Here is a 12349-nt window from a genome sequence, read left to right on the forward strand (position 1 = left end):
TGATCATGAAAATGTCATAGCATTGATGATAACTTATGATGGATTTGGATTTGTAGGCTATGCCCCTCAGTTCCCGCAACCTGGCCAACGACTCTCCCCGCAGCAGCAGCAGCAACTCAGCCAGCAGCAACAGAACAATGTCCAGCAGCAACAGTTGGCCTACCAGCAGCAACAGGTTGGCGATGGCGGACGGTCCAACACTCCGTTCGGCTCGAACTCGGGAATGCAGTCGCCGGGCATGCAGAATAGTCCTCAGCAGTGGGGAGCTGGCGGCGGAGGAGGCGGTGGTCCCGGCGGTCCACTGCCGTCAGGCAATGCCGGTAGAACGCTGCAACAACACAACCCGATGCTCATTGCACAGCTGCAGGTGAGTGTCTGAGAATTGATCCAGCCAAAGCAGACCCACTAACACCTTTCCATGGCCGCGCTGCAGGGCGTGAGTCCGTACAATGCGCGTCAATACCAACAGAACCAGAGACGAGGCCTCAATTCCCCAGGCGCAGTTGGACCCGGCGGCAATCCGGCGGCACAAGCGGCTCTGCAGCGGCAGAACTCGTTCCAGGGGCAGGGCGGTGGCGGGGCCACAACGCCCGATGGTTCCGGCGTGGGATTCGGCGGTCCACAGTCCCCCTACGGCAGCAATGTAAATGTTTTCCAGCAGCAACAGTTGCAGCGACTGCAGCGACAGGGCAGCGTGCCACAGGCCACCCAACATTTGCCAGGTAAGGAATGGAACGGGGAACAATGCTGGATCAACAACCATTGAACTGAAAGCTAGGCGTTTAGTTTACTTATGGCGAATAAAAAAACATTTTTAGGAGCAAGTAAGGGGGAGTACAATTAGGATATCAATATTAAAGTACCTTCAATTGCCTCTAAAAAGTATGAAGAACAAATGTAGTTGATATATCTATTGTGATTTAAGCACCCCTTAATCCATATACTAAACATTAAACTACATACTTAGACAGCTTTACACACACTCACACATAGCACACACACACACACACACACACACTTGATGACCTGAACTAGTTTTAATCAAAGCCAAACGAAACCAACCAAAACCGCTTAACCAAAACAGGCTCGCCACGCTTTGGCTCCTCACCGGGCAGCAGCAGCAACACTGATAGTTCAGCTGCCGCCGGCAACCAGCAGCAACAGCAGCAGCAGCAACAGCAGCAGCATCAGCAGCAGCAACATCAGCAGCTGATGAACGGGCTGAGCATGTCGCCACATCCGCATACGCACCCGGCGATGATGGGCGTGGGCGGCATGGGCAGTGGCGGTGGCAACGGCATCATTGGCCTTGGCGGCGGGGGCGGCAACTATGGTGCCACCCTTGGCGGCTACGGGCAATCGCAGCAGGCGAATGATTTCTATGGTCGCGCGCAGACCGGTAAGCCTGTGTGCTCTTCTCTCTCAAACTGAAACCATCATTTAAATATCTCACGCGATCGCTGTATAAATCACCCCGCCTTGAAATCTGTGTATATATATGTATATATAATATGGCTGTATAATCCATTGCCACGCATCGTAAAGCAATCAAAATTTTGGGAGCATTCTGTATATACATGTCAAAAATCTACATTTGAGCTGGAAAACACACACGTATCAACACCCCTAACCCACACATATGCGACTATATCTTTGTATAACTCTGTACGATCATTGTAATTAACCCAATATCCGCCCAAGAAGTCAAGTTGGTTGAACTGTACATAATATCTAGCATACATAGTTGCAGGCGCTGCACCCCCACGAAAACATTTGGTGTACCTATAATCCCCCTACAATGTTTAGCCCTAAGAACACATTTCGAAAACCAAGACCCAAGTTTTTTCTTTATCAAAAATTAATTATACATAAACAATAGATTATAAAAAGCAAGACACTTTCGAAATGCAAAATTGAAATTGGTCACTGCTGTAGGAGTTTAGTACGTTTATCGGTACCCACCTAGCAAAATTAATTCCCAATCCCAATTTTCAGTGTGCCTCAACCTTTGTGTTCTATGTTGTATTTCGTTGTGTATGTTTTGTATTTATTTTATGTTTTATGTTTAGTATTGAGCCAAACCAATGTGACTAAACCCTATATTATATTGTGGCTTGGAGCCCAGTGTACTGGGTCATAGACCTATAAGCGCTTAACTGATTCCCTTTCAATCTTTCAGCTGGCGGTGGTGGCAGCGTAGCCGGTGGTAATGCCAACTCCGAATTCGTGAAGCAGGAGCTGCGCGCGGTGGTCAGTGTGCGGGCCCAGCAGGCGGCTGCGGCAGCCACCGGAGGAGCTGGAGTCGGAGGCGGCGTAGCTCAACGAGGACAGACGCCGCAGAGTCCGCTGCAGCAGGGCTCAGTGATCGGGGGTGGCGGTGGCATTGTGGGCGGAGTCAACAGTACAAACACCATGGGCAACGTCACGCCCACGGGCAGCGGCAATGTCAGCAACTCCATGCTCAACACGCCGCCGGACCCAACGCTGAGCTTCAGCTTCGAGACGCGTAAGTACTGGCACACATATTTATTTTGGTTTTAACTTCAAAATTCCTTTTTATTTCCATAGCGGACTTCTTCACCAGCAGCGCTACGAGGTGACCCTAAGGTGCCTAGTTCAGAACCAAGGATCACGTACAACCAAAACTTCTCTTGCGCACGCATTTATGGCTCTAGATACGAAAAACAATAGGAAATCAACGGATGGAAGGCGAAGCATGTACATCTAATTAAGAATATTAGCAGCACTATTTAAAAAATATATACCTAAATATATTTATTTTATAATACTAGCAAATATTAATTTTAAAGCAAAATGGGAACCTCGTCTAAAAGAAATCGCGAAAACATAAATACCAGACACAAGCTCTAGTTAAATATTTTGAAAACAGCATAATAACTTCAAGAGAAGATGCAAACATGATATAAGTAATGCATATTTATTACGTTTAAAGATAAAGCCTAGTACTAAGAGCTATATATACAAAAGAATGAAAGCAGAAACAAAGCAAAAACATAAATAATTATGCGTTAAGTGCTGGCCGTTTCGAGGTGTTGTTAAATTGATATATGTATATTTAAAGAGAATTAACATTAATATTGCATAACATTTGGAGAGGCGTTGGCAACGGCAGCAGTTGGCTAAGCTCTAGTTATAACGACAAGCGATTATATAATGTATACAATTGGAAGGGAAAGCATGTAACATGTAACACACAAAAACACAAACTTGCTGTACATTTAAAAAAGTAGTGTTGAATTTTTTCAGTGTGATAATTTGTTGAATTTTATGTACTAAATGTTGCTAATTTGTTGCTGCAAAAGCACGAGGACCACGACCTCCAAAGGCTTTGCTTTATGTATACCTTCTAAACCTTTTCAATCATCTTCAAAAATGTCTTTTCAATTCACCAATTGACCAATCAGACCCAAATATATCACTTTGACTATGGTTAGAAAAACTATCCCTTTGCTGTAAATATTTTCCCTGAGTATCTTTTCTAAGTTGAGCCGCCTTAAATTTTAAATTGTAATTTAGTTAATGCTCGTTTAAATTTATTGTAATTACTTTTAAATACTTTTATATCAAAGCGAGAAAGCAAAGCGCGCAAAGCAAAGTTGGCGTTGCAATTTCATGTGAAGGCTATTTTACAGGTTTTGTTTAAACTAATATGTAATTTTAACCATTTTTATATTAACTATTACACATTAAATATACAAAATTGGAATGTATGATTCAAAACACTTTCAAATAACATTTTGCAAGCTAGAGCTAGGCAAAAACGTTTCACGTTTTCTATTATGTAATTTTTTATTGATTTTTGATTTTGTTTAAATCTTTAAGTCTATTAAGTTGGGTTCAATCGTTATAAATATTATTTTAAAGAAGAAACGATACAAATGCTATACAAATATTATTGATATAAATTTAGTTTATAATTTTATTAAAATACTGTTTAAACTGCAAAGCCCTAAATAAAAATTTATATACAATATTTTAAAAATTTCATGTTTTCTTTATTTTAAATCGTCATTCTTTAACACATTTTGACACTGAAACCGGACGCAAAAACAACGACAAACAACACGAATAAAAGAAATAAATAATAAATGGAAACGGCGATATTAAAACTTGGGAAAATAGAAATACCTCTCGTTAAGTTCAAAAACGTATGAAAAAAATACAAATTTATTAAAAAATATTAAACGTAACCGAAAATTCATTATTAGATATTAAGACAACTATGGTAAATTGTAAATAGATTGCAAATGGTTCAGATAAAATTACTTCAATATCTATTAAAGAACAAATTTCTAGACGCTGCTAGCTAAATTATAATTGTCACACTTAAAACTAGCTTAGGACGAGATTTTCTTTAAGAGGCTACATTTAATGCAATTAAATTAAAATTATAAAACAAAAAATTCAAAGATGGTGGCCAATTTTCGGCCCCCGGCTCTCCCCATAGTTTTTATACTGACAAAACCTCAAACCAGGAAAGTATAAGTATGACAAATGAATATACACAAGTATACTGCATTTAGCATTATATATACACTATATTAATAGTTTTAATGCCAGTTATTCATATATACCAATTCATAAATATATATATATATTTATACGGGGTAAGGATATAGCAAATTTCACACACAGCAACACAAAAAGTACATATAAAGTGCATTAATGAATTTAAGCATTTAATGAAATTAATTAATTTATAAGCATGAACAAATATTGGGTTTATTTCGAATATATTTAAAATAAACAGATATTTACAAATGGTATAAACTTCATGGAGTATACTAGGAATTAACTAAGTACTACACATAAAGCTAACTAACCCAATGCAAATAATATTTACGTTAGTGCAAAGCGGAGTTAGTTTCGATAAGATTACCTACTAAAGTGCATATATGATTTGGTAAGTTGTTCTGTTATCACGCACGTTCAATCGATCAAGTTGTGCATACATTTTTGTAAATACAAGCATCTTAGAATTTTATAAGCAAAATTAATCTAGTTTTATACCAGCTCTCGATCTAAGCTTTTTTGTCGAATTGAAGATACAAATTGGTTTCGCTGGACACTTCTGATGAGAAAGTTAATTTTTTATTCCGAATCTGACTAGCGGACGTCCCTAACTAAACCGTACTTATTTGTTCATACTGTACAGTCATAATTCAATTTAATTTATATGCAACCTAGTACCATAAAATTTGTACCAAATCACACACTGGCGATTTAAGATATTAGCCGAGAATGGAGATGGAATGAGAATTACAAAACAAATAATGCAACGCCCTGTACCCGTGCATAATGCCTACAAAGATTTGTTAAACTTGATATTACAAATAAAATACTATTTACTAAATACAAAAGATGCCCTGAACCGCAATGAGTAGTGCCCAAACATAAGAATAACGAAATACAAACCTAATATATAAACTAGCATTTAAAGGTTATAACGAATTCTAAAACAACAGCCTCAAAAAAAATAGTTTTTAAACAAAATAGCGAAAATAGCACAATTTTGTAAAAAAAAAGCGAGTAGAAATTTGTACGAACTCAAAATAGAACAGAACCGCGAGCAATATAACAACAAGTTTCACGCAGCACAACTACTCAATATTTATATTAACTTCTTTTCATTCAATGCAAAAATGCAAAAATAGAGGAACGAAAATATCGGTTTGATGGAAGAAGGCATCGTTGATTGGCTGTGTTACCAAGTGGAAAAAAGTTGAAAGACCGAAAAACGTACGACGAAATAGGCCTAAAATTTGAAATTGAAAAACATTTTCAAAAGTAGCAGATGGGTTTAAAATAGTTGGTCCGAGGTTAGTGTAGTTAGAGGCGTAGGAACCGAAACCGATATTTAAATAGGTTGGTTTTGCCACGTATATAGGAGGTTGGATTAATGCTGAATTTATGGAAGAGGATCAGATCTTTAAGAGCAGGCAACTTCAGTTCAAATTGTCACATATGTATGCATCTAATTTTGATCACTCATCAACGATTATTTAGCGCTTAGTGAACACATAATCGGTAATTTGGGTGTGCTAGAATACGTGATTTGGAGGGAAGACTGTACTGAAGAAAACGGCAAGTTGTTTTAAGATTATCATGAGCACTTTGATTGGATTATATTCGTTTATTGCTGGTTTTGAGTCAGGGCGACTGTTCATCGCACTACCCGTATGTTTAATTCTTTGAAATCGTTTTACGAAAACTCTCAAACCCTATCCACACAAACATAATGAATGTTAAAAATCTGAGTGTTATGTTGTTGTCATCTGTCACTGTTTACACGTATCGATTGATTGTCCACATATATGTTGTCTTTGTCTCTAAAAATCGTATTGAATAATTCAGTGAAAAGAAGCGTATTTTAAGTCTCTATATATGTACCTTTTGCTATGTATTGTATTTTTATGTATCTGTAACTATATAAACGCGTACGACACGCCCCACTCCCACTCACATTTCACACTCTAATGGGAAGCCCAAAAAACAAATGCTAAATTTAACACAATACACAATAAAAAATGATAATTTTTAATAACTAAATCTGTATATGTGTAAATGTAACGTTTGTCTAAGGATTCACACAACTGAAAGTAAAGTTGAAAAGTTAGGAAACCAAGTAAAGTTTCACTTCAATTTTCATTTGAATGAAAACACAATACACTTTAATTTAACTAAGTACTATACTTACAAGCATAATTGAGAATGTTCACCCACAGACACACAAAACACACACATGCAACACAATAGAAAAATGTTTAAACAATTAAATTTAATGTTAGTGGAGACGGAATTCTGTACGCTATGTTTGTACTTACAAATCGATATATATATACATACAATTAATTAAATTTATTAATTAATTATACAACAAGAAGCAAGCAAAAAGCAGCAAACAGCAACAAGAACAACAGACACGTTCACTTAATGTTTAACAACTGAACAAAAACATTGAAAATGAGAAAATGAAAAAGACTAAATAAAATATTAACGAAATAAGCGTAATAGATGTGTTCTTGAAGTTTCCTCTGATAGCTATTACGGTTTCAATTTTCCCAGTTTGTTGGCCATGTTCACGATCAATCCGAGATTGGCATTCAGTGTCTTCACCTGGTTGAGGGTGTTCTCATCCAGCTGCATCAGTACTTCCCGCTTCACGGTGTTGATCTTGTGCGGCTTCACGGTGATCACGCCGCCCTTGGTGGGAATGTGGACGTCCGCACAGCGATCCGGACGCACCTGGACGGCCAGCGGGCTTCCCGCCTTCGAGAGCACCATCTCTCCGGCGCGGGGCCATCGCACAAAGCTCATGGTGTCGCCACCCAGAGCCCTGTCCACCGAATGCACCTGAAGCCTCGGTAGCTGGGCATTCTGAGGAGTCCGGGTTCGACCACGACTGATGGACAAACTGCGAGTTGTGGGCGGCTTAATAGCTGGGAAGAAAGCATTACAAAAAGAACATTTACTCTTGGATTGCCGACTGTTAAATTGAATCTCACCGGCCCTCTGATGTTCGGCGAAAGTTTTAAACCCGAGAGCCAAGAATTCTGGCATCTTCATTTGCAGCAGCTGCTTATCGGTCCTTCCACGGATCAACTTAATTTGGTTGTCTACCTCTTGCTTGTAGCGCTTGCTTATCTCATCGATCTTCTCCAGAGCCGAATCCATCTTGATTTGGGACAGGCGCACTTTCTCCTCGCGATCAGCTTTCTGGCGCTGGGCCTGACGACGAGCTGAAATCTTGGTGCGAGGCATATTTCTAACGATTTATGTATCCAGTCAACTAATCACCTAATTCTAACAAAGTCAAAGGGCTCTTTGGTGAACAAACTATTGAATATGTACGTTCGAAAATACATTTTAAATATTTTTAACATAACAGAATTTTATTGGCTACGTTCTGGAATCTTGGAACATAAAAGCGGTTGTCCCTTATGCAATTTGCAGGGTTCTAAGAAATGTACCTAAATAGCTAAACAAATTAATGAAATATCCAAAAATGCAGAGCATAAGACATTATACATTATAAAAAAGATGTTACTTGGAGGAAGTTTTTTTGCTAGAGCCATAAAATCCGACCACTTCATCTGCAGCAAGCGAGCTTCAGTCCTGGCTTGAAGCAAACCCAATTGATTGTCCACATCCTGCTTGAACAACTTGGCCATCTCATCGACTTTATCCATTGCAGAATTAAGTTGGATTCTCACTTTTTCATCCTCTTTCGATTCTCCGTCGTTTTGCTTGAAGGCGAGTGACCATCATTGAACGCTTCATTTTTTTTTTGGTTAAGCATGTATTTAAAACATTACATTTAAGTCGCCGTACACTTGGATATAAACATGTATTGAAATTTATGTAAATACGATAGATTTTTATGAATGAAAAATACTTGAACTAAATGAGTAAAATAAAAAATGAACTTAAACGAAACGTACTAAAATATATGATATAACATTATATCTAGAAAAGCGTTTAAAATGACAGTTACTTGAACACCGCCTGGCTGGCCTTATTAACAATCATCTGCAAGTTCTCGTGCAGCGTTTTGATCTGGTTAAGGGTGTCCTCGTCCAGGTTGTCCAACAGATTTGACTCCACCTCGTCGGCATCCAGTTTTTTGGGCCGCAAGCTAAGAACTCCGTTCCGAATGGGTATGTTCACGTTGGCAAACTTGTCGGGCATTCTATCGTGTGGGAAAAAGGTTTTAACAAGTTGGTATCTACACGTATGTGATGAAAACTTACACTTGAGCCACCATGGGGCTGCCGTACTTGGATAGGGCCACCTCGCCGGGCTTGGGATAGCGCAGGAATGCCATCGGCGGTGTGGTTGGCGATCCGGGGCGCATTTGCTTCTGTTTCAAAGGAGTGCGGTCGGCACTGAAAGCCTTCGCACGCGAGGCCATTGGTGTGCGCAGCTTGCTGCGCGAATTGCGGCTGCTGCTGCTGCTGCTCGATATGGACGGCGGTTTGGCCGAGTGCAATATGTTGAGATCCCCACAGGCGGAACGACTACGCCGGGCTCGACGGGCCCTCGCCGAGTGCAGTGGTCCGGGAGTTCGCATGGCCTTCGTGGACCGCAGCAGGGAGCCTGTGTGGGCGGCCAGAATGCTCCCACCGCTGGCACCGATGCTACTGTCCTCTGTAAGGTAGCCTAGATACAGTGACCGGCACAGGATGTGGATGTGGGGATATGCATTTTGCGTGCATTGAAATGTGCGGTGCGGAGTTAGAAAGCAAAGTTGAGTTAGTGACAAAGCCGGGCACCAGTTAGATTAAAATTAAAAGTGAAAATGGCAACAAGAAGGCATGATGAATACCGAATATGGATTCATATTCCATTCCATACTATGGAATTTGACAATTTTGCGTGTAAAACCGGAATTCCTTTGTAAATCGGGTGGTGACATCCTTGCCAGCAGATTGGTATAACAACATACATATGTATATAGGCCCCGTGGGGCGAACAAACCTTCGTCATTGCGACTCCCAGTGGTGGAGGGGGCGTGCCCCTCGGTAGCGCTGCCACTCATGGACATCGAGGCGAGCAGCTGCGTCTGATCGCTGGCCTTGAAGTCGCTGAAGCGGTCCAGTTCCTCGAAGAGGCGCAGCACCTCGGGCATCTTGAGGTTGGCCAGCTCCTTCTGCACCTGGCCCAGCAGTGTCTTCACCTGGTGGTCCACGGCGGAGAGGAACTTGGTCTCCAGCGAATCGATGCTGATCAGGCGGGAATCCATTTTCAGCTCGTACAGGCGCACCTTCTCCTCGCGATTGGCCACCTCGCGGTTGCGTTTGGAGTTCTTTGGTATCTTGGTGCGCGGCATCGTGGCAGCGGCCTTTGATTACACGTCGTTTTCTTGTTAAAACTGCTGGGTTTTTGCGAGGAGTAACTATTTTCTTAGCAAGCGTCGGCTTTTTGTAATTTCTTTTCGAGTTTGTCCGCTAAAATTCAAGCGTCATGGAACAGTGTTGCCAGATGGCTTTGCACTGCCCAGTTCTCGACCGATTAAAAATACTAGAAACATTTTTCAAGATGTAAGTGTAAAATGGTAACACTAATGCGCGGTAAATTCAATTAAATAATTCGAACCTAACTTAAGTCACTCCAAAATAACAAATTGAAGTATCTATTATCTATATTTATTTATCTATATTTTTATTAATTTGCTCATCGACTGCACTTCATCCAATGAGATCTGCAACTAATTTCGCTCAATGAACTAGTTCCCTACATCATAGAGATCGATATTTTTATATTTTTATTTTCGAAAGGCATACGGGGAATTCCGACTAAAGTATAGTCTAAAGAAATTTTACGGCTTTAAATCAAAATTAACAAACGTAACGTAAATATCTTATTATTATAACAAATTACAATATTGGTATGTATATTAGTATTGTTGAATAGTAATACTTGGAACAACTGAGTGTATAATAACGTAAGTGAAAACTGGAGATATAATTTTGCATCGTATTTGCGGAGGTATCTGAAATGAAAAGCCCCAAAAATTGGAGCCGCAATCCTATTAGTCCGTTTCCAAATCTCGCCCCTGGTCATAAATTGCGCTCTGCTCCACATTGTTGGATGTTTGCTATCTGTCTCTGCTAGTTGCACTTTGGCTGCCACAATGGCAGGATTCTAATAAGCGTGGTTGGGTATGGGTGTGCGAATGGCCCACAAATCAAAAGCATTTTTGTCACCATTTGGGTGGCTTCCTTGGGGAGGGGCGTGGCACTGGCCGCCCTTATTTCTGCACAGAACGTGGACACGTCATGTGTGTAAGGCATTTCGAAATACCAAGCACCGCTTTCTGTGCACTTGATGGTTTGCTACAAAAGAAACCCCATATGAATATGTGGATTGTCCTGGTTCTGTACTTAAGGGGAAATATTTGAATTTCTATTACCCAATAATCTTAATGATCCTCTAAGAAAACAGTGTACTTCATATTTGAGTTGTCAATATAGATATCAATCATGTCCCATCATAGTAAAATAAATATGACAATAGGCTCATAACTTTATTAAAAGCTGACGGTTAATTGCCGAGATGCAAAATGAAAATAACTTAATTAATTTATTCGCATTCGCATTAATCCCACTGCTCGGCTTGACATATGAACAAATGCGTGTTGAAACATTGTTCATTGTACATTTTCTTGTTGTATACATTAACGCAATCGTACTTATTTGCCCTTTCTTCTTTCTTCCATTTAAAGAACGGCGGCGGTCTGCCGGTGAGTGATGATGCGAAATGGCCGTTCTTGAACATAGCACTGATATCTATCCAAAAGACACCGGCCGGCGCTCTCGAGAAGATCTCATTAAACTCCTGCTCATCCTGGATGGTGGCTATGTGACCGCCCAATCGACGGCAGGCGTTTGAGGCGCCAAACCAATTTTGCTTGTTTTCCTTCTCAATGTAGAAGCGTCTTGTGCCTATTTTCTGGAAAAGCGCCGGATTGATCCTGTGCGAGATTCGTAGTTTCTCGAGAGTCTCCACGCTCTGGTTGCCCATTATGGTCTGCAGCTCATGCAGTTCGTATGCCAACTTGCTTTGCATGGCCATCAATCGTTCTTCGATCGATCTTTCGATCCTCACAATTTTCTGTTGTATTTCACTTTCCTTCACCGCATTGTATGTGAACCATTGTTGCTGATTTATAGCCAATTGATCAATTAGCAGCGGATTTGCCGTTTTGTTAGCAAGAACCTCACGAGAAGCCCAGGCTAGAATGACGACAACAAAATAATACTTGCACATATTACTGTGTATGACCTGCTAGTCCAAGTCTTTAAAACGGACTGGTTCTGGATATTAACATCTGTATCACACGGCTTAATGAAATAATAATGCGCATCTAAAGGCATTTTGAAGCGTTAAAAACTGTTTACAACTTCTGGCAAATAAGCAGGTGTATAATTAATAAAATTTATTAATATAATTTATGGCTTGCCAATTAGGAAAATCTTTCTTGATACCTTACCATAATATCGGCCTTTTGTTAATTAAGTTGATGGGCTAAAAGTTTTAATTGGCTTGATGCTCGTGCTCGCCCAAAGCCGCAAAGTGGATGAACCAAAAGGTTGGTGGGTTCTGCCAAACGTCATTACCAATCGATGGCTGTGTTAATATCACGCGGAAAAGGAATATATCCGAGGCATTCATCCGGACATCTATCTATCCATCCGTTTATCTATCCATCCATCCATCCGCGAGCAGATATTTCAGCAGCAGCAACGACAACGAAACTCAATTTGCGCCGGCCAAACGATGCGTTGAGCATATAAAATGCAAAGCGGAAGCGACGTTCATGGATAGA

The 12349-nt window shown here is 40.4% G+C and overlaps 4 protein-coding genes across 7 annotated transcripts in view; 1 reads left to right on the plus strand and 3 right to left on the minus strand.

Annotated features, from left to right (window-relative positions):
- LOC117147334 (neurogenic protein mastermind) overlaps positions 1 to 7032 on the plus strand; it is a 68372-nt gene extending 61340 nt beyond the window's left edge. Inside the window, exons 10-14 of one of the 3 annotated variants that reach the window (XM_033314199.1) lie at positions 57 to 367; positions 470 to 722; positions 1085 to 1399; positions 2180 to 2506; positions 2569 to 7032. In XM_033314199.1, coding sequence (XP_033170090.1) covers positions 57 to 367; positions 470 to 722; positions 1085 to 1399; positions 2180 to 2506; positions 2569 to 2600 — 1238 coding nt within the window. In that variant the 3' untranslated portion in view covers positions 2601 to 7032. Of the gene's footprint in view, positions 1 to 56; positions 368 to 433; positions 723 to 1084; positions 1400 to 2179; positions 2507 to 2568 lie in introns of all 3 variants that reach the window. The other 2 variants (XM_033314192.1, XM_033314208.1) reach the window with 2 other exon arrangements.
- A 33-nt stretch (positions 7033 to 7065) lies between these two features.
- On the minus strand, positions 7066 to 8229 carry LOC117147370 (borealin). Its single transcript, XM_033314239.1, has 2 exons — positions 7527 to 8229; positions 7066 to 7460 (listed from the first exon to the last, which is right to left on the minus strand). The coding sequence occupies exons 1-2, from the start codon at positions 7780 to 7782 to the stop codon at positions 7066 to 7068; spliced, it is 651 nt and encodes a 216-aa protein (XP_033170130.1). The 5' UTR covers positions 7783 to 8229.
- Positions 8230 to 8420: 191 nt separating this feature from the next.
- On the minus strand, positions 8421 to 10014 carry LOC117147354 (borealin). 2 transcript variants are annotated; one of them, XM_033314228.1, is made up of 3 exons: positions 9499 to 10014; positions 8772 to 9168; positions 8421 to 8710 (listed from the first exon to the last, which is right to left on the minus strand). In XM_033314228.1, the coding sequence occupies exons 1-3, from the start codon at positions 9848 to 9850 to the stop codon at positions 8512 to 8514; spliced, it is 948 nt and encodes a 315-aa protein (XP_033170119.1). In that variant the 5' UTR covers positions 9851 to 10014; the 3' UTR covers positions 8421 to 8511. The 2 variants fall into 2 exon arrangements, with proteins under 2 accessions (XP_033170119.1, XP_033170111.1); XM_033314220.1 differs by having other exon boundaries at positions 8772 to 9180.
- Positions 10015 to 11007: 993 nt separating this feature from the next.
- On the minus strand, positions 11008 to 11818 carry LOC117145222 (accessory gland protein Acp29AB). Its single transcript, XM_033310798.1, has one exon. The coding sequence runs from the start codon at positions 11788 to 11790 to the stop codon at positions 11119 to 11121; it is 672 nt and encodes a 223-aa protein (XP_033166689.1). The 5' UTR covers positions 11791 to 11818; the 3' UTR covers positions 11008 to 11118.
- Between the last annotated feature and the right edge of the window lie 531 nt (positions 11819 to 12349).

The sequence above is a fragment of the Drosophila mauritiana genome, chromosome 2L, assembly GCF_004382145.1.
Source record: "Drosophila mauritiana strain mau12 chromosome 2L, ASM438214v1, whole genome shotgun sequence".
Taxonomy (NCBI): domain Eukaryota; kingdom Metazoa; phylum Arthropoda; class Insecta; order Diptera; family Drosophilidae; genus Drosophila; species Drosophila mauritiana.